The sequence below is a fragment of the Oryzias melastigma genome, linkage group LG16, assembly GCF_002922805.2.
Source record: "Oryzias melastigma strain HK-1 linkage group LG16, ASM292280v2, whole genome shotgun sequence".
NCBI lineage: Eukaryota > Metazoa > Chordata > Actinopteri > Beloniformes > Adrianichthyidae > Oryzias > Oryzias melastigma.
The window spans coordinates 10,859,449-10,880,564 of NC_050527.1; the positions used below are offsets into that span (position 1 = coordinate 10,859,449).

Below are 21,116 nucleotides of genomic sequence, written 5' to 3' on the forward strand. Positions count from 1 at the left end.
AGTAGCTGGGATAGGCTCCGGCACCCCGCGACCCCGAAAGGGAAGAAGCGGTCAAGAAGATGGATGGATGGATGGATAATTATTGAGTGGTGATTCAATTACAACTAGTTTTGTCTCTGCTATACAATAAATCAGAATAATTATAAATAATTAACCCTCTGAATTCTGCGATCGGTTTGCTAATCACATCCAATATGACCAACTCCGACTTTAGCATTGTTATCATTTAAAAATTTAACGTGAAAGTTTCAAAAAGTTTCGGCCTTTGACATTTTGGGGTTTAAAACGAACATGAGAGTTACGCCACATCAACCTTGGAGCTTTGTACATAGGAGACTGCTTTTTTAGACAATTTTCACCAAGTTTTGACTTTTGTTTCTGCTTTTTTTGTGCATTAATAATTTTTGTATTTTTTCTCCCCATGTTTGATCTTTGCTATAAACATAAAAAAAAAACTTGATTTTATTTTTTGTCCCTTTTACAGTGAAAGAAAATGACAAAAATGAACTATTTGGAATTAGGGCTGGGCTATATGGCATTTTTTATATAGAGATAAGAATATATATCACATTATAACCCAAGTAACTATATTTGTCAAATGTGAATGCTCCGTGGCTCAAAAAAATGTGTAATCATCAGCAGTTTGTTTAGATTTAAATATTTATTTCCTATCATACTTTGGAATTGAGTTTTTTGGACAGTTTCAGGTTCACTGTGAAATTATTGTGTAATATCATAAATGTATCTTGATGAATACACTGATGAATTGATGAATAAACTATTTTAAAGGTCATCTATTAGAGCAAACTATCAAGTAGTAAAAACGCTCAAAAAGTGTAATGTTTTGATATGTTTTTACATCCACTTAAATTGATCTGTTAGACATTTTAAATCCTTAGACATGAAGAAAATCAATTTTTCTGTGTTAGTATTCTCTATAGTTTGTTAAAGCAAAAATACAACAGTAGGAGGAGAAAGATAAAATAAATCTGATTGTTAGTGAATCTGTTGTCACTAACACTAGTTACATGCTTTTTTAAGCATTTGAAACAATATTTTTGTTTAAATTTAAATAGCCAACTAATGACATCATTTGTTTGAATGAATATGTGAGTAAAGTGGCTAAGTGATGCTGTGCAGAGAAATTACAAGAGTTTTATGTTGCATGACTGTTTATTTGTAAATAAAAATTGAGAATAATTTGAGACAATAAAAGCTTCCATTCACACTGTGCATTGAGCTAAACTGGTATTAATGCAAGCATAGTCATTTTAATGCCAACTCTCCCCTCACAGAGTGGAAAATTTGGCAGTGCCCCAGTAGGCTCACAGGAGGGCAAATCTCACATCCCGAACGCCGAGGACGCAGCAGAACACGAGAACATGAAAGCCGTGCTGAAGAGCAGCTCACCTGACGGGGAGGGCGTGGCCTCCACGGTGCCGGGCCTTCGAACTCGAACCAGAGGCAGCACCATCAGAGGTCAGATTATTCTACAGGTTATTTGGTCAACTTTTCAAAATAATCTTTAACTATTTAATGTGTGAACTTCATCTCCAAGAAAGTCATATTTGCGTTTCAAAGCTTCCAAAATGTGTCAGTGAATTTATTGTTCCTTTAAAAGCTTTTCCACATTTTTGATTTGTGATTTTTATCTCTAAAACATGTTAGGGCGTATTGCTGCGTGGAGTCCATCCTGCGACGACCCCGTGAGCCAGACGGAGGACACAGCTGAGGAGATCATGGAGAGGATCGTCAGGTCGGCCACACAGGGGCCCGGCCAGCGAACGCAGCCGAGAGAGAGGAGACGATCCCGAGTCAACCGCAAGTCACGTCAGTCTTTATTGGGTTGTTAACATCCCGTAGAAAAATCGCTGTTGAACACATTTCAAATCGTATCTTCTTTGTTCATAACGCAGTGCGAAGGACGCTGAAGAACGGTTTGACGACAGAGGAGGCCAACGCTCTGGGCTTGTCCAGTGGGTCGGAGATGCAGGTGTGAGATGGATTCCTATCCAGACTGAGAAAGCCACGCCCCTCCGACTCCTCCTCCTTCCTCCTCTCAGCTCTGATGAGTTGACCTCATCTTTTAGGCGTTTGGTTTACAGACTGTGGGCTTTTTAAAAGCTGGACCACCAGTGCATCCAAACCACTATGCTTGGCTTAGCTGGATGAGCACCACCCATCAGAACCTGCAAAGGCTTTGACGCAACCATCCTTTTGCTTTTACCAACACCCACTGAAGTTTGGAGAGACGAAGGTGTCGAAAATGACTTCCAGGGCTCAGCATCGCCCCCTGCAGCTTTCAGCAGCAGCTCAAAGACTTTTTTTTTATCTATTAAATAGATGGCTTTGTGCAAAGCATTATTATGTTCAACACTACTGTTGTAGTTTGTGTTCAATTTTACTCAAGAAGGTGCTTAAGTTAGGAACAATTGCACTGGATGTAAATGTTGGGTATCGATGGAATGTGAGATGCTCGACACTGACGAACCACTCGGACTTCTGAATCTGCAAACGTCCTCAACCAGCAACAGTAGCACAGTAACACTTTTAACATGACAGCTCAGAGTGCACAGATTCAGAGCAGCATTAGTTTACTGTTTGGGAGAAATTTGACTAAATCTGTTCAAAAAAAATCCGATTTCCTTTTTATTTGACTCCACTCTCGTCAGAGGAAAGCCCTTGGAGGGCGGGGTGCAGGACTGCATCTTCTAATGCTAAAACTATGAGCTGCACATTTGAGAGTGCCTTGCAGAGTTATTTATTAAGACATTTTCAGGGACGTAATCACAACTTGTTGCTAGTTGTATACTCTGTGAGTCTGAATAGTTCAGTATAGACCTGAGCTGTGACTTTTTTCTGCATTTTTTCCAATTAACCAGCTTTTTTTTTTTAATCATTAAATAAAATAGCTTCATGATAGATCCTTTAGCCTCACTGTCAAATTAGATCCTGCAAAGCTCCATAAACTCTAAAATTCACTTTTTATTATTTATTGGTGTCACTGGAGGTCTGATTTGGTCATACAGAAGGCTTATTTTGTCACTTTTAAATATGGAATATTTAGCACTGGCATGACCGCAAATAAAATTGAAAACCTGTACAGTTGGGGTCAATCAGCAAATGTGTTGCTTCCTGACTATGAATGGCCTTCGTTGGAATTTCTGCTTTGCAGTTCACAGCATCCACCACCTCCTACACTGTGATTGATGCACAGCCACTGCAAGAAGTCAAAGAAATGCCACCAGCGCTGCTTTTATGACAGCAATTTACTGGGACCCAGTCGTGCACCTTAAATCCAATAAATGGAGAACTCCCCGACTGAAATGACTGTTCAGAAGTCATTTTAAACTGAAAGCAGTTTCATTTTAAGTCATATTTAAGAAGGCTAAGCAGTGAATCACTTAAAAACTGCTGGACACAAAGGGATGTTCCACATGGTTAGTTGCATCTTTTTTTTTTTAACTAAAAGAGGAGATCCGGTGACCACATTTTAACTACTAAACTACTTTGATTTGTTGTCTTTGCCCTGTTATTGGATCACTGCTACACACCCAAGCCTCCTATTCCATCGCTCCCCATAGCAATACTACAGTATGTAACAGCAACAATTAAAAAAACTAAGTAAAAATGTTTTTTTGTCTTATTTGAAAAACAAATTTAAGAAAAAAAGGCAAAAAAAAATGCTCAAGCATCTTTATTTTTCTTAGTCCACACAACCCATGCTTCAAGTCGCTTACTGTTCAAGAGCATAAAGGTCGATAAAAAGCTCAGCAACACATCTCATCTGGTGTTTTATGAGGCCATAGTACAGAACTCATTTGGTCTTACTTAGGATTCCTGCGTCCACAGGGGTTATGGATTTCCATCTTAATTATGGTTTGCTTGACATACTGCTTAGACACTGCAAAGAACAAGACAACTACCTGCAAAACAAGCGGGAAAGTTGAAAAAAAAAAAAAAATACAACTGAGCTTTAAAATGGGGAGGGAGGGGGGAAAAACTGCAGAAGTCTCATCAAATCCAGTGCAAACCCCGAAAAAAAAAATCAATCTGCTTGACACAAGCTAAAAAAAAATAATAATTAAAAAAGGGCACCAATTGAGAAGAATACAATTTATATTTCCTGATCAGAATTCAAAATTTTTTAATGTAAATTTTCCCTGAACAGTTACTTTTGCACAGTACCATAGAATTGTATAGATAAATCACAAAATGGCATATTCCCTTTTTGCTGGCTAAGGTTCACTTTGTTAAACCCCTGAATGACTGACAGGCATTTAATATTGCTACATTTTCAAACACAGCTCAACAAAAGGAATTCTGAGTTTTGCATATTTTTTTGTTTTGTTTTGTTTTTGTGGTCTGGCATGCGACTGCACCAGTAACGTCAAATTATGTCTGAAATAGCACCAAAAAGGACAAACGGATGACCGCCAAGAGGCCGAGCGTTTGAGGAAATTAGAAATAGTGCGCTGCAAGAGTGCAGTAGAGTCTAATCATTAGCTTCAACTGTGATTAGATGTTTCTTTTTTTTTGCTTTTCTTTTTTTTAAAACATTGAGTAAACACTAACCATATATAGGAGACACATAAAGCTGAGTCAACACAGACAAGGACAGTTTCGACCTGTCTTCTTTCCCCGGGTTTGCTTTTTTTTTCCAACTTGCTTTCAGCCACAGCTCCTCATGACTGTTTGAAACAATTACAAATTATCAAGCATTAACAAAAAGAAAAATAAAAAAAGGGTGAAATTTTAATGCATGCTCATAATTCATGTTGCATTCAATTGTATTTTTTTGATTTAAAAAAATAAAAGAAAAAATGTTTAATGGGTGAATTTAGAGGGAGGAAAAAACGGACTGCTTCGGTTTCTAAAAAGTTCATATAAAAATGAGTACCCAAATTATAGCTCTTGTGAGAGAAATATGTAAAGGTTTTACATTTTCTAAAAATATTTGTTTTACCATAGCTATTGTTTTAAGTTATGACAACATATAGCACCAGCTTGTAGAACATGCCAAGCTTTGGGTTTGGTCTAAAGAGCAAATCTGTGCTGCACTGAAGTGTAACACAGACAGCAGTGAGACAAATTGACAAATCTTGAAAGAATTTAAAGTGCCACTCCAGTCCCACGCTTCCCAAACTCCAGCTATCTGAACCACAGAACGCGTTTCCAATCTAAGACAACTGATGGGGAGCTTCAAGCATTTCCATGAGGAAAGTGTCAATAGGTGTGTCACCGATCAGCTTGAAGAAAAAGAGGTGCTCCAAGCACTTCAAGCCAATGGATCGCAGTGCTGGCAGTCGGAGGAGGAGCTTAGCAAACCTGCAGAGGTAAAATAAAAAAAAAAGAGATATATTAATTGTTTTTTTGGCTGCATACATATAAACCTACGAAATAATGAGTAGCAGTGGTCCCCAACCTTTTTCAAGTTTTAATGTCGGACGATATTTTCACTGAACAGCCTGTATGAGAATAAAGCAGGCGCTCAATTTGTTCTTCTATTTTTTTTTTTTTTTTAATTTAGCTTCGAGTTTCTCTTAACTTTAGTTTATCTTCATTCTTTGTAAGATATCTACAGCTGCTTTAACCTTTATTTGTACACTAGATTTCATAGAGGAACCAATGAAATGCGAGGTAGATTTTCCTTGGCAATAACTGTCAAAGTAGAAGCTTAGAAAAAAAAGAAAAAAAATGCCTTGTACAACTTTTCAGATGCAACAAATAAATCCAAAAACAAAAATACAAAAATTTGTATTTTCTAAATATAATCATAAATGTAAATCCACCATTTGAGCTATTTTATTAGCAACATCCTGGTAACATTAAACAGCTGGAAGCTGAATATTCTGGATTATTATTATATTTTGTGGGAACACGTGTCCCAATAATCAATCTATGGAGTAAAGATTCCTGCTTTTTGTGTGTTAATGCAGATTTATTTTTAATCTGGAGCTCTTCTGTTTCCAAACATATTTGTTTTATTTTGCTAGCTTGGTGGTTTTAACTTGGTGGTCTGCAAAAATAGCAGACGTAATTTCGACATGTGACCGAGCAAAGTTGACATAAGTCAGGAATTAAATCCTTTAGAATCCGATAACAAATAAAACAGAAAAAAATGTAGGTTGTTTCAGCTGTCTAACTGTCCCACAGACAAATTCCCGGTCCGCAGCCGAGAGAAAGGGAACCACTGATGCATAGTGTTGATCACAGCTGAGGATCATTACCTTCCCTGCTGCTCTGGATACTTTTGTTTGCAGTAAGCTTCCAATGATGCATAGACCTTTTCTCTAAGGAGCTCCACCTCACTTGTGTTAGAGAGCCCTTTAGCATCTGTCAAGAAGCAAAAAGAAACATTTCAATGAACAAACCCAAGTTGTGGAAGCTAGAAATAATAGCATTCAACTGTAACAAGTACCTGGATTGAACAGAACAATAGCTCGAAGGCAGCCAAGCTCAGTTTTATCCATTTGCATATCTCTCATTTTGTTGACGAGCTCAGTAAGAACCCTTCATGTAAAAAGAAAACATTAGAGACATAAGAAATGTAAACAATGGGGCCAACAAGTAAGAGAAAACGGAAAATCACCTGTCAAAAATGGCGCCGACTTCTGCACTCTGCACACTCTCCCTGTGGCAAGCATTAAAGTTAGATGCCACACTCAAAAACAATCTACCCAGACATCGGATAACAATTTGTCTTTAAAGAATTGAAGTGTACCTATCAAAAATGGCTCCAACTCCAGCAGCGTGGGAGCCGTCGCGCTGTAGCTCGGATGCCAGAGAACCGCCGTCCTTCAGAGGGATGGATCGATGGGAAAACGAGGCAATCAGGAGCTCATTCCACCCTGATAAACAAGCAATACGGAGACACACTTTGACATGAGAGGATCACCTGAAAAACATTAGTGAGTTCTACATTTAAATTACTGTGTGTAAACATTATTGTACAACGTTCCTTCCTGTTCTTAGACTTCTAAATGTATTATCTCCAGTGCACCTCTGAGCTGCAAGAAAGACACTAGTTCAATAGTCAGGTGTTTGATCAACCATGGTAATGATCATCAATGTCACACGTGTTTAAACCCAGTCATGAACTGAAGCAGAAACAGTTGTGTAGGAGACTTCAAACAGGGTGAGAAACCGCCAAACTGTCACCAAGGTGAGGTTGAGAAAGACAGTTTCATGTCATGGCAAGACAGAACACAGCAACAAGACAGAAATTAGTTCTACTGAATCCACAAGGTCTCATCCAGACAAAGGTTTCAAAGCAGACAGGGGTTTTAAGATGTGCTGTGCAGCACTGAGGATTATAGATTCAGTAGAAGGAACTTAGTGCAGCAGATGAAAGACAGACACATCAAGCTTTGAAATCAGAAAATGTTCAGAAATACTTTCAGCTCAGATCTGGCAGAAACCAAAGGGACCCAAATACACTCATCCACTGTTCAGAGAAGCTAAAGCGGTCTTCATTAAAAGCCAAACCTCCAACATGACAGAAGAATTAACAAAACTATGAGTCAAAATTTGAAACATTTGGCTGAAGAAAAAGGCAGTTTAAGTGCTGGAGTTTGATACAATAATGAGTGTCTGCAGGCTACACTTAAGTATGGAAATTCTTTAAACATTTAGGACTTTATTTCTGTAATGGAGTTGGATCGATTGAGTTCTCAATGCTGAGAAACAGACAATTACTAATCCATCATTAAATACCATCAGAGAAGCACAGAATTGGCCCCAAATGTATGCTGTTAAAAGACAACAATCCACCCACAGGTATCAAGAACTGTCCTCAGAGTAAAGAAGTAGTACTGGAAGTGTTTGGATGGCCCCCACAGAGCCCTGATCTCAACACCATGGAGGGTGTCTGGGATAACATGAAGAGATGTGAGAAACCCTACATCCAAAGAAGGACCAACCTTCAAAAACTGTATTCAGGCATATTTAGAAAAACTGATGCTGCTTTGAAGGCAAAGGGTCACACAGAATATTGATGCAATTTAGATTTCTCTTTTGTTCTATCACTGCATTATGTTGAACAAAAGCCTTTTTTTTGTTTACTGGAAACTTTTTGTATATGTACAATATCCTTTTTAATACAAAACTCTCAGGGTTCCAGATAAAAATCTGGTTTCATTGGGTCAGCTCTGACTGCAGATGCTCTCATACCTGCGCGCAGAAGGATGACCTGATCATCAAGCGGCAGCTCGGAGAAATGAGGGATTCTTTTTGCCCATTCCACCAAAGCAAACAGCTGTTTGTCTGCAGTCTGACAGAGGTTGGAAACGGCATCATGGGGCTGAAATCAAACAAGAAACTATTGTCACTCCCACATAACTTGAATTTTTGCAACTATGAAATCTATTTGGGCTGAAAACCTCCGACGACTTACAGAGTTTCCTGCTGATCCTCCATCAGAGTGGAGCTCGGTCTTCTGCTCCACGGCCGTCTCAGCCTCCAGGATCTTTTCCACGGGCATCTCATCGTTCACCCCAACGCTGAACTCCAGCTCCCCCTCACGCTCTCGGTTCCTCTGCCGTTCCTCCTGGACCGCTGCACCAAAGCAAAAGAAAACAAAACGGAAACTGATGAGTTATGGACGATCCATACTAAAGAAATGTAAATTCTGTTTTACCAGACACAGGACAACCTCAGAGCAAAAAAATTAGCTTCTGGAAATACGCTGCATGAATTTGTACAGCAGAAACATTAGCTCTTACATCTACAGATACATTCGGAACAAATGAAATTACTATTAGAGTTGAATTGAGAATCAAGATAATAAAATTCAAGTCTTTCTGAGAATACGTGCAGGAGGCTCAAATCGTTGTAGCCATGCAATGCAGCACAGATACTTTGCAGGTTCAAAAAAAATTCACACTTCTGCAGTCTTGCAGACTTTAACCACACAGCTGCACAGCAATACACACAGTGACACGCTGTCCATAAGAAAACAAGACAGTGACAGAACTGCAGAATACTGCAGTGGAGGAGTAGTGATGCCAAGGAGAGCAGCAAGCCAGTTTACATGCTCACTAATCTAAAAATGAAATATCCAAACTGAGTGGATATGTGATCATCTGAATACCCTGGTCTACATAGTCAATTATCTGATTTATTTCCAAGAACTACCCTGTTATGCAGTTAATTAAGTTTTCATTTCCCGTTACTCTGAAAACCCCCACTTGTCTTTTCTTCTGAAACATCACAGAGCAAACAGTCATTGTTAACGTAGAAACGAATGTGTGCAAAATAGACAACTAGTTACTGCTGTTCTGTATGTACACTGTGAGGACGGAGGTTGCCATGGATACGCAACGCTACCCAAAGGTCTAGTGTGATTTCCATCTCCTGGAAATCCATGACACCACAATATATCAGGTAAAGCTGGACTCATGTGTTAATTAAATAAATCATTACTGAGTATTTATAAGACATTGGATTATCCTGCCTACACGTGTCTTAAAAAATCTGAAAACTTCAAAAAATGTAACAACGATTGAATATTTAGAGCATGTGCATTTAGTTAACAAGAAACCCGAAGCCGTCTGGACTTCACTGCAGTATTAGAAAGCCACATAACATATTGTCCTTTAAACGTTGCTTCATCCTGACCTCCGCTAAAATGCGAGACATTACTAATCTTTGTTGTGTCAACATTAATCGAATTCTCCAGATTTCTAATACATTTTCACAGCATCAGCAAAAAACATAAAAGTTAGCTGAGAAACAAGACACCAGTCCAGAGAGCTTCTTTCAGTCTCAAATATAAACTTAAATTTGAAAGGCTACATTTTTGCAGCTGTAAACGCTTTTTTTCCATCAGTCAAATGTAAAAAAAAAGAGAGACTTTAGTCACCTTTAGTCTATAAATCAGGGCTATTTTTATGTGTACTCAAATTGTAAAAAAGCCCACAGTTTTAATTCAAGCACCACATGCATATTTGTGGAAAGTTTGCAATAAAAAATATGGTGGATTTTTTTATTTCAGTTGAAATGGTAAATAAGACCCTTTATTTTAAGTGCCGCATCTTTTACATATGTCAGTCGCCAAGACACTTTATTATAAAAAAATAGTAATTAGTTTAAATTAAACCAATCGCTGATGATATTCTCAGTTCAAATATGACTTTTCCAAAACTTTCAATAAAAAGTCTCTTTTTAAAACCTTATCTTTTCTCCGTGCTGGCTTCACTGCCACCCCAAACATCTACATTTTGTATGCAAAATATATTGTTGGGGAATAAAATGAAACGTACTTTTAACAAAGTTAAAAATAGCTAAAGAAATTATCCAGGATTTTTATTCTAAAGTTCCGTCTTAATGAGATTTGCAAAGACTAAAAGAAACTAAGTAATTAAATTGAGTCACAAATTTAAATGAATTATAAGTCATATATATATGCAAAGGTAGTACTAGTTATTATAAGATTCGAGAAAAACTAAAATGTATCACTGCAGCTTTTTTTTTTAAAGTTACCCCAAATTTGAGTTCACAAAAAAAGCCCCTAAAAATGTCCTAAGATCCCAAAAGGAGATAAATTTAAATTATGTACATACAATTAATTTGACATCAATTCATACATTGTTTTTAAGTGACAAATAGTCACTCTTAGACCTAAAAATGATGCATAAAATGTTAGAATGCTGTAATAGCGGCTCACTACCCTCAGACTCTTAACTGATTTAAGGTTTTAAATCCCACCTCTGCTAAGTAGCCTTAAAAATACAGTGTCTTTAATGTTTCAGTGACATACTCATCCATCCCTCATCTTTTCCATCTTCCTTTATCCACTTTACATGACTGATCACTATTGACAGACGGAGAAAAGACAGAATTGGAGAGAGTGAAGGGAAGACATGGAGAGGGGCAAATCAGCTTCTATACAGCCATCTCTGTTGTTTTGGCTCATTTATTCCACTAAAACAAAGAAGCCAAATACAACTATAATTCAAATCCAAAATAACTACATCCACTAAAAAGAGGTTGGTTGAAACAGTTTGTTACAAAGTTTGAACCCTCTCCTTTACTCAACACTGATCCCTGAATGTGAATGGAGATGAGAATTAAAATCCGGATGTTGCATACCTTCCCTCTTCATGCCCATGGCCAGGCACTTCTGGTAGCGGCAGTACTGGCAGCGATTGCGCTGGCGTTTGTCGACCAGGCACTCTTTATTGTCCCGGCAGGTGTAGCTCAAGTCCTTGCGCACAGTTCGTTTGAAAAAGCCTTTGCAGCCCTCACAGCTGTAAACTCCATAGTGTTTGCCTGGGAATAACACATACAAGCTATCAACAGGTGGAACAGATGCAGGCAAAGATTTTTGAGAGTTCTCTTACCAGAGGAGCGGTCACCACAGATCACACACAGTCGTTTCTGAGACAGCATTATCCCTGGACTGTGGGACTGCATGGGCCTCAGACCAAATGGTGGTTTGATATCTTCTGAGCTGCTGACTGAATGCATCCCTGATGTTGGGGCTGAAGAAGAGATCTGGATACACAATATAACAAAAGAGAAGACCTCTGATCAGATTGTCTAATATTATTTTATAATCATGCATTTTACATATTAGAATTAGCTGAGCGAATGATAGAAAAACCACACAAAGTTAATGGGATTTATTTATTTTTTGGAGTAAAAAGAAAATAATCTCATATTTTTGACAACAAACTATTCATTGTTAGAAACTGACAAGATTACGTTTCTCAATAACAACAAAAAAGAAAATATCTAACTTTAAGCCAAAAAAATAACTAATAATGAAGAAAATGTTTGTTTTTCATCTGGTTCTTATGTTAAAAGCTGGAGCATGACACTACCATACGTTTATTTTTATGAATTTACACCAAAATAACTTCTCTTAATTCTTCTAAAGACCGTTTACATAAAATCCCATCAGTTTACTGTATATATGCCAATGAATAACAATCAGTTACCTGATTACTGCTGATAGGTCCAAATCCCAGAGAAGGAGAGACCACAGAGGGGCTAAGAGAAGAACTGATCACTGAAAATGGAGATCCTAAAAGATTGGTGGGGCTGTTGGAGGCTGATCTGTTCGGAAGCTGTGAGGACATGGCGTGTTGGCAACCCAACCAAGAGAATGATGTCCCGTCTCAATCTGAGAATGACACGACACATAGTATTAAATGAAAAATTAATGCAAAATAAGGTCAATTTTTTTTCTCACAAGTACTCCTTTTCATGATGCAATTGTTTGCTTTGAAAGTAAAGTGCAAGTGGAGCTAAAACAAATCCAGAATCTGTGATTGGAAATGTTAGTGTTAAATGTGAAGTTAATATGTATCTAAAAGTGTACTAAGAAGGCTTGTTTGCCTAAATAGTCTATTTAGAAAAAAAAATAAAATAATCGTTTAAGTGCATGAAGGGGACCATGAGGCTAATGTAGCTTCAAGCAACTGAAAATGCCTTCAGCACAGATTTAAAGAGTATAAACTATGATTATTTAAGATATATTAATGTTTCACTCGGATGATTGCAATCCAGAGATTTTTTTTTTGTCCACGAACATCCACGTCTGTAAATAATCGCTCCAATCAAAACCAGATTAATGACTCATCTGGATTCAGTGTTTGCGGCATTAAATATTTGCTTAAAATAAACAATTATCTGTGTATTTTCTACGGTCAACGCGGTATTTGCTTGAAGCGTTCTCGATTTAACACTAAACAGCACGCCACTTTTGTAACAGGCTTCAATAAATGCGCAGTAAAATGTTGAAACGGTCATACGCGGACGAAAATAAACATGAAATTATTTCATGCTAATTAAAATGCAGCATTGGATACATTTCCAGAACATAAATTAACATTAGACACATTGTTAAAAACACCCATCGACTGTATTTTGGACAAACTAAAGGCTAGCTGTCTGCAAAACCATGACGCGGCCATACATCTTTAGCCATTAGCTTATGTACAACACCTCCTACCGAGTTTCCATATATTATAACCGTAAGAAACACGTAAACTTACACAGCTTAGCGTTATTTGTGTTAATAATCACAGTCTAGAATGCACCTACGTAAAATATCCACCAAAATAAACGTATTTTTGTGTGTGGCTACAGATTAGCGTATTAGCTTCGGTTGGCTAACTTATCCAATAATGCTAACGCTAGCTTGACTCACGGCTCAGCGTGATAGATCAAGGAAACAATTGTTTACAAATGAGCTAGCACAGGTTTGAAGGTCGAAGCTACGTACCAGACACACTTCAGACGCATCGTGTAGGAGCCCGTCCGTCTATGTGTCCTGTCCGAAGCATTTACGAGACAACAAGCCAACAAAAATCAGACTCCGGTTACTTCAGATTGACGCTGTTGTTGTTGTTTACAGGCCATGATGGCTCAGCGCCACTATCCACTCGAGCCAAAATGTGTCATGGAACCACCGGGGACCACCCATAACAGCGGTGTCATGTGACACCTCCGACTTTAGCTCGATTATTCGCGAGGAATGCTGGGACCAATCAAACGTGTCACCTGAAACTGAACGGCTGTTCTTTTGTTAATGACCTGAGTACATCAACTTTCAAATAAACGTGTATAAAGCACTGCATTTCCATGAAATGATAAAAAAAAATAAAATAAAATAAAGAATATTATAGTTAAGTCAAATGTGTGTTTTTGACACACCTACTGCAAAACTGGTTTTTGTAATTTAAAAAAAATGTGAAGAATGTTGTGTTACTTTCTTTTTTAACTTTCAGATAGATAGATAGATAGATAGATAGATAGATAGATAGATAGATAGATAGATAGATAGATAGATAGATAGATAGATAAAATTAAAAGTACACATTTCCTAATCTTTGGTTGCAGACATATTTTTCTTGTTTTTATGTCTTCACAAAAATTAAAAAAAAAAAACAAAACTTGACACACCGCTTTAAAATAGTTCCTGATGATGCTTCTCCTGACAAGCCTGGTAGCATTCTTCTGATAAACGCAGTTCAGCTGAAAACCACACTTCAGAGGAAACATGGCTGATCACAGGACAACTTTATTTTGAACGGCGTTTATTATGACTTTATCTTTATTCACTATTTATTGTCTTTTTAATTGTTTTAAGTTCAGGCATTATCATGAATGGAAAGAGAAACTTTATGACCGACAGGACTTCGACTCTACCTTTAATTTTTATCTCAGGTTTGAACCTTCAACTCTTTATATTGTCTTTTGTGTGTGTTATTATTCAATCGGTTATTGCACAAAACCTTGTGCGTACAATATTAAGAGTAAATCAAAGTTTTGCCCATAATATATACAATGTTTTTACTTTGTGTTTTAAATTTAGTTGTTCTCAAACCTTTCCTTTTTATTTTTACAGTGTTTTTCCACTTTACTTTGGGATCCTTAGAATTTCACTTTATTAATCAATCCAAGTCCTACAGGGAAGCACAGACTTACTGCAGACAGAGCTACACTGATTTAGCAACAATTGAAAATCCCACAGACATGAACACTTTGATAGGTTTGGTTTCAACGACAGCTGACATGGCCTGGATAGGACTAGAGATTGGAAATGAGTGGAATTGGCACTGGTCTAGAGCTGATGAAAGAGACTATTTTAACTGGGAGACAGAAGAGACACAAGCGTCGACTGAAGAGGAATGTGCAGCAGTGAGTCAAAAAGGAACCTGGTTAATGAAGGACTGCGAAGAAGAGCATAGCTTTGTTTGTCATGGTAAGTACAATAGTATGTATCATCGCTAGGGCTGCCACGATTATTCGATTAGTCATGACTATGTCGACTAATTTAATAGTCGATTTGTGTTGTTTTTTTTTTGTTTTTTTTTATCTCAAAACTACGGTTCACGCTTTCTAATGCAGCGTCTGCCATTGTCTTTGTCACACATGAGCAGTAGTGCTAATCCGGGTCAGTAGTGATGTCACATGATGCTATAGGAAGACTTGAGTACCATAACAACACACAAATGGAGCTTGAAAGTGGGAAACAAAATAAATAAATAAATAAAAGACAAAAATGTCCAATGTGATGTCTGCAAGGCAGAACTTGAGCTCCATGGCAGCACTACAGCGGTACACAAGCAACAGTTTTGAATTATATAGATTCAGAGTGTAGTAAAGTTGAATACAGTTTGGAGAACTCAGCAGCACAAAATGCACTTTTGTTTTATTTGAGTGAAAAATAGTTCATTTGTTTCAGATGCTGACATCATTTGATTTATTTTCATTCCAGAAACAAAAAAGCTACATGGTTCATTAAAGATTTAACAAACTTTTGTCCTAATTGTCTTTATTTTTAGTTAGCATATAGCTTTAACACTTCAAGTTTAAAGCTAATGATGGCTAAGATGTGTGTTTTACATTCAGTTTACAAATGACCAGATTAGTCAACAAACTGAAAAAATGATAAGTGATTAGCCAGCTTTTAAAATAACTGTTTGTGGCAGCCCTAATAGTCGCAGTGCTTTACGTCCCAAAAAATGTTTTATGACAGAGCACCTGTGCTACATTTGCAACCTTTTCACTTTCCAGGCTACAGTGATGCCAGCAGCCACATGCTTATTGCTGAGGCTAAATCCTGGAGGGACGCTCAAAGTCACTGCAGGAGCTTGTCTTCTGATCTAGTTAGCATACACTCAGCTGAGGAGAATACAGCCGTCACAAACCTGCCTACTTCTGAAACTGTGTGGATTGGCCTCTTCAGAGATCCCTGGAAATGGTCATCTGGGAGTCACTCGTCATTTCGTTTGTGGAAACCCAATCAACCTAAATATAACGGTCAGGAGTGTGTTGTTGCAGCATTTAAAGATGGGGGGCAGTGGAGTAACAGGAACTGTGAAACCAAATCTCCCTTTATTTGTCATAAGGGTAACTATGCTGTTCCTTCTTAAAGATTGTTTTCATTTTTTTTTTTTCTAATGTATTTGTATTTCAACACAAAAACTAAGTAATTAATATATGCTTTTCTGCAGAGCTGGAATCAACTCCAGCCTCCACCAGAACACAAAACACACAAAGTACACCACAACAACTGCAAACAAACTTGACAACTCCACAACAGAATGCACCTCAAGCTACAACAGAAACCTTTTATTTTGATCAGTTGAACATAACTAACGTGACTACTTCAGCACCTGAGCACAGCGTTACAGCATCTCCAACAGGAATGGGAACTTTAGCTCAAAGTACTATGCAATCTAACACTGTGACGTCTCAAAGGAACAGTTCATTCACAAATTCAGGTGAATAAAATACTGATGGACTTTGTTTTTATTTTCACAAATTTGATTTTAAAAGTTCTAACTGTTTTTTTCTTGTTTTCCTTGAAGAAAACCTGATATTAATCGAGAAAAACCTGACCTGGATTGAAGCTTTGACTTACTGCCAAAAGCATCATGTCGACCTCGTCCTCATCAACAGCAAAGACACTCAGGATAAAGTGGCTGAAATAGTTCAAAATGCCACTTCACAGTACGTCTGGCTGGGTCTGCGCTACAGCTGTACTTTTAAATTCTGGTTCTGGATAGAGACAACTCCCAGCTGTTACCAGAACTGGATGCCAGGCCAAGGGCCTGAAATGGTGTACGAGTGTGGTGCAAGTGGAGCCGTTGAGGCCACCGGGAGGCAGCAGTGGACCGGTTTAGCAGAGACAGAGAAACTGAACTTCATCTGCTCAGAAAATGGTGGATAAAAACAGGAGAGCAAGGGATTTCGTATGTTTTGGCTGATCTTGCAGTATAAAAATAAAAATCTATCATTATTGTTGCTTAAATAGTTTTTTTTTTTATTTCTGGAACATGTGACAATAAAAGAACTTCATCCCTGACCTTTGCTGAACTTTTGTTCAGACTCAATTCTTAGAGTAAATTAAGTAACATACAGCTGGTTGCTTGGAAAATGTCATGTGGAGTTGTGTGTTTTTGTCAGAATAAAAAAATCAGGAAAAAAGTGATCTCCCTTGTGTTATTTGCATTAAGCTTTTTTGTACAGATGATTTGCTGGATCAGCCTTTTTTGGGACCACCCTGCTTCCTTTGACTTCAAATTATACTGTTTTTTTCCCTTACTGACCAGGTATTATGTAGCAGTATGAAAAGAAACCTCTCCAAAATAAAACTGTAGACACTTTTAAGCTCTTTTAGTATGCAGAACTGTATGTTTGTCATCCTGTGCAACACTGTGAGTGCAGCTTTGGCAGCTTTTTAGCATTGTTTGCTTCAAATGTGCTTGCTTTTAACTTTTTATGATACAAATCTAGCTTAAATTAAAAAAAAATGGTTTAAGAAAATACTGTGAAATAAAATAAGACATTTAAGAAGTAATTATACATTAAAAAGGCACAATTAACATAAAAAACAATAAATAGTTTAAAATTAGGTGGGAAGCTTAAGAAAAAAAGATGTTTTTTTTTGGTTTATCAAAGTTTCTCCAAGGTTGTATATTATACACATTTTATACTATATTTTAGGGCTGAAGTTTAGTTTTTTTGAATGTCGTGTTTGATCCATTGTTGCATTCCGTTTGGCGATTTTGCACAAACAACAATGGAAATCTGGCCACTTGTGGAAACTGATCATGGAGCTTTCCCTCAGTTCAATGTTAATGTCCTTTTGCGTGTGGTCAGTCAGCCCTGGACACCCCCAAACCCCCCTTCTTTTCTCACCCTCATCTCCTCTTATGTGCTGTCCAGCTGGCTCTGACCCCATGACCTTTTCCACCCTCACTCCTGACCCCTGAAAAGATTCCCACGCCACACCCTTTTATGCACCTCTCACCATGTAGACCCATTGGTCATCCCTGCTGAATATTTAGAGGTTAAGTTGGAATTCAATTAAATATATATACATATATATATATATATATAAATTTGATTCCCTTCGCAGGTGGTTTGGGTGAAAAAAGAATTAAGAGAATTGAAATAATTAATATTTATATCTAAACAGTTAAGGGAAACTAAACAGCTTGAGGAGAATCATTTTAGGGTTTAATATTCTGAATCTGAACTAAAAAGATATTCACTTTTTTTTTTTTTTGTAATGACCATTCTTCATTTCCCATCAGCATGCTTGTTTCTCGAGTCTCTTCCGTTCTTCAGTGAGTTTGCCACCCTCTCTTCCCTTCCTTCTGTCACTTGGGAGTTAATTGTAGAAAAGCAGATTGTCCCCATTGAAGGCCTGTCTCTTAGGTAACCCCAATCCTGCATGAAATGAGATGGATAGAGGGGCCGTCAGAGAGAAGAGGACATGGACAAGTAAACTGAACAAGCAGTGGTTGAGAATGGGCGCACAATGAGGAAGAGCGGACTTTAATTCATCTGATGGTAGATGGAAAAACAAATAGATATTAGAATAGACATTTGGAGAAATATGAATATGTGCTTCCATGGGATTATTGTCAACTACGTTATTGATGGACCATGTAAGTACTGAAAGTTATTTACTTGTCTAGAAAGGGAAAAAATATTGGATAAAATCCAATGGTATTTCATTATCAGAATTCCATGCTACGAAGGATACCTTCAAGTAAAAATACTCTGATTTCTTTTTACACAACTTTGTATTGCTTCTTTATTTCTTAATGAGCAGCAAATGTCTGACAATGACATTTCAATGGATATATTTATCTTTACATCTTCAGAAGTTTCATCAAATCATTTATCCGTTCCAGGATTTGTCTGAGGACTCCAAGGATGCCAATCCTGCCCACCTCACCTTTGACTGGGAGTCTGGTGTTGATTGTCCAAACGCAATTCTTGTGGTCGGTCTACATCCAGGAGTTGTGGATGGACATCATGCCCCCAACTCTCACTGACTTCAGCCCAGGGATCATCACAAGGATGGACTGCAAATGAGACAGGAGAGCAGAGGATTTTCTTCGAAGTAAAGATATGATAAAAGCTGGATTGAAGCTCTTGAAACAATTTGTAATGATTTGTTTTTTCTATCTTTGGTTGGGATTTGTCATCAATTCTTTGACTCCATTTCAATCAAATAAGTGACTTTTCTGATTTTCTTGAGTTTTCCCAAACAGTATTTAAAAAAATAATAATATAATTAAGTTATCACTTCAGCTGATGAGTATTCATTCATTTTATTGCTTCGTTCCTCCCCTTTAGCATTTTTTTTAATTCAAATATTAATTTCATTTTTATGATGTTATGCTTTGATCATAAATTTTGCTCAAACTAAGACTTATAGGGAAATAAATTAAAGTATAATCCCAATCTTAAAGAATCCTGCCTAGAGGTTATAAAAATAAAATACATCTCCATCATGACAGTTTTCATATATTTCTCCAGAATCATGTGCTTTTATATCAGCAAGTGAATATTTCCATCACTATGGTAACAGTTGTATAAAAAAAGATGCCTTAAGTATCTGTATTGTAAGCTTTGCAAAATTTTGTAGACGTTTTTTGTCATCATGCTGTATTCTTTATGGTGTTTGTGAACTGCAAAATAAATGTTTCTATGTTTCATTGAGAAGTTGGGCGGGTTTTTAAAGAGCAATAATTACATTTTCTTTGATTTCTTTAATGTTCTCGACAGCTCAAACATCCCAGTTGGATTGTTTTAAATAAATGGTTTCAAGTGAGGGATTATGTAATGAATACAGAGAAAAGTATAAAGAAAAACAATAAAAAAGCCCTATAAAAGTCTACTTTACACAAAAACATCAAAAATAGTTGTCATTTGATTCACAAGTTCTCAGAAGTGTTTCACAATGAAAAACATTTTTGTTCAAAAACAGCAACTTGCTGAGCCAAAATCACAAGTCAATAAAAATATGTGAAGCTTCAGCTGAACTTTGTTTTTATTAAAAAAAAAAAAAAAGTTCTGTTTACACAGAACTGACTCTTAGCCAAACATAGAAACAGCACTTGATTTCTTGTAAATCACATGATTTGGGGGAACTTTGGTTTTTGCATTGACCAATGAGAAGACAGTTAGACTTACAGAAAACAGAAATCAACTTTTCCAGTGCTTTTAGCCAAGCATGATGCACATTTCATAGGCCTCATATGCTACAGATCAATCTGCACTTTAACTTTATCTGTTCTACAAAACCTTTATTTCTTAAGTAGGATTGTCTCAATCATTGAATACAGAAATGGTATTTCTGCAGAGCAATTTTGAACCAAGCATAAATAATGTACACATTTTAATAAATTAACTCTGAGTTCTGTATTAAATCCAAACACTATGAAAATAGAGATTGATATTGTCTTAACAGAATAATCAAAGAAGGGTGATGGGAGGGAATGAAGTGATTGAGAAACAAATGGGTGGAGTGCACATAAAACACCAGATATTCCAAGGTCTCTGTCAGAGCATGCAAAAACAGCTGCACAATGAAGGGCTGCACTGTTTTAGGTCTGCTCCTGCTGGTGAAAGTGACTCTTTCAACACAAGACAGGTAATTTTATGATTTTCTTTTAAGAAGACATGACTGGATCCTCTCCCTGTGGGTTTAGCAGCTCTAGATGGGGACCTGCATCGCTGCCTATAGCTGCTCTATGAATAAAGATTGATTGATTGTTGACTAGTCAAATCATTTTGTAATATAATTCTACAGATTGTCATTATATTTAGTATTTTTAACAAATTTTTGCAAATGACTAAATAATCTGCTCTGCAAAATGTATATATATTAGCACAATTAAATCAATAAATGTAAAATAAAAGAAAAGGTGCAAACTTATGTGCAATTTGTGTCTTTGCGTGTTTCTAGATTTTTTATTTCAGCCCCAAACGTGTTTCATGTTGGCGTTAAAGAGAAGGTCTTTGTCCAGAACAAGGGAGAAAAGGACCAAGAATGTATACCGGTAAATCTCTGGCTGGAGTATGAGCAAGGCGGTATTGTGTCTAACACAGCACATGTTGACTGCAACGGAGACGAGAAGACCAAACTGGCTGAGCTGAAGGTATGAGAACATTCTTGTGCACAAACCAAGAACTTTATTCAAGGTTGAAATGAAAGTTCTGTTTTGTATTTTGACAGATAAACAGTGAGAGATGGATAGAGCTTAAAAATAACCATAAAATGTCTAGGCCATACCTTAATCTACTGGCTCAAATTCAAGTCAACGGAAAAAGCCCTGAAAGAAAGTCAACAAAAGTCC

The 21,116-nt window shown here is 37.2% G+C and overlaps 4 protein-coding genes and 1 long non-coding RNA gene across 10 annotated transcripts in view; 3 read left to right on the forward strand and 2 right to left on the reverse strand.

Moving 5' to 3' along the window:
• fhod3b (formin homology 2 domain containing 3b) overlaps positions 1 to 3,964 on the forward strand; it is a 91,208-nt gene extending 87,244 nt beyond the window's left edge. For all 4 annotated transcript variants that reach the window (XM_024267073.2, XM_024267074.2, XM_024267075.2 and 1 more), the window contains 3 exons: positions 1,296 to 1,479; positions 1,669 to 1,830; positions 1,917 to 3,964. In XM_024267073.2, coding sequence (XP_024122841.1) covers positions 1,296 to 1,479; positions 1,669 to 1,830; positions 1,917 to 1,999 — 429 coding nt within the window. In that variant the 3' untranslated portion in view covers positions 2,000 to 3,964. The remainder of the gene's footprint in view (positions 1 to 1,295; positions 1,480 to 1,668; positions 1,831 to 1,916) is intronic.
• rxrbb (retinoid x receptor, beta b) lies at positions 3,683 to 13,522 on the reverse strand. 2 transcript variants are annotated; one of them, XM_024267077.2, is made up of 12 exons: positions 13,232 to 13,522; positions 11,943 to 12,127; positions 11,343 to 11,496; positions 11,092 to 11,271; positions 10,760 to 10,813; positions 8,396 to 8,556; positions 8,173 to 8,302; positions 6,725 to 6,851; positions 6,593 to 6,634; positions 6,422 to 6,513; positions 6,231 to 6,336; positions 3,683 to 5,328 (listed from the first exon to the last, which is right to left on the reverse strand). In XM_024267077.2, exons 2-12 carry the CDS (start codon positions 12,081 to 12,083, stop codon positions 5,181 to 5,183), a joined length of 1,335 nt encoding a protein of 444 aa, XP_024122845.1. In that variant the 5' UTR covers positions 12,084 to 12,127; positions 13,232 to 13,522; the 3' UTR covers positions 3,683 to 5,180. The 2 variants fall into 2 exon arrangements, with proteins under 2 accessions (XP_024122845.1, XP_024122846.1); XM_024267078.2 differs by lacking the exon at positions 10,760 to 10,813 and having other exon boundaries at positions 13,232 to 13,521.
• Positions 13,523 to 13,793: 271 nt separating this feature from the next.
• On the forward strand, positions 13,794 to 16,851 carry LOC112143389 (macrophage mannose receptor 1). Its single transcript, XM_024267320.2, has 5 exons — positions 13,794 to 14,175; positions 14,357 to 14,713; positions 15,529 to 15,864; positions 15,969 to 16,238; positions 16,326 to 16,851. The coding sequence occupies exons 1-5, from the start codon at positions 14,112 to 14,114 to the stop codon at positions 16,685 to 16,687; spliced, it is 1,389 nt and encodes a 462-aa protein (XP_024123088.1). The 5' UTR covers positions 13,794 to 14,111; the 3' UTR covers positions 16,688 to 16,851.
• Positions 16,844 to 21,116, reverse strand: part of LOC118599779 — a 36,271-nt gene continuing 31,998 nt past the window's right edge. For both annotated transcript variants that reach the window (XR_004949277.1, XR_004949278.1), the window contains exons 2-3: positions 18,707 to 18,836; positions 16,844 to 18,192 (exon numbers count right to left, since the gene is read on the reverse strand). This is a non-coding gene — a long non-coding RNA (uncharacterized LOC118599779). The remainder of the gene's footprint in view (positions 18,193 to 18,706; positions 18,837 to 21,116) is intronic.
• Positions 20,270 to 21,116, forward strand: part of c4b (complement 4B (Chido blood group)) — a 16,981-nt gene continuing 16,134 nt past the window's right edge. The window contains exons 1-3 of the mRNA XM_024267316.2: positions 20,270 to 20,410; positions 20,726 to 20,918; positions 20,996 to 21,064. Of these exons, the coding sequence (XP_024123084.2) occupies positions 20,346 to 20,410; positions 20,726 to 20,918; positions 20,996 to 21,064 (327 nt within the window). The 5' untranslated portion in view covers positions 20,270 to 20,345. The remainder of the gene's footprint in view (positions 20,411 to 20,725; positions 20,919 to 20,995; positions 21,065 to 21,116) is intronic.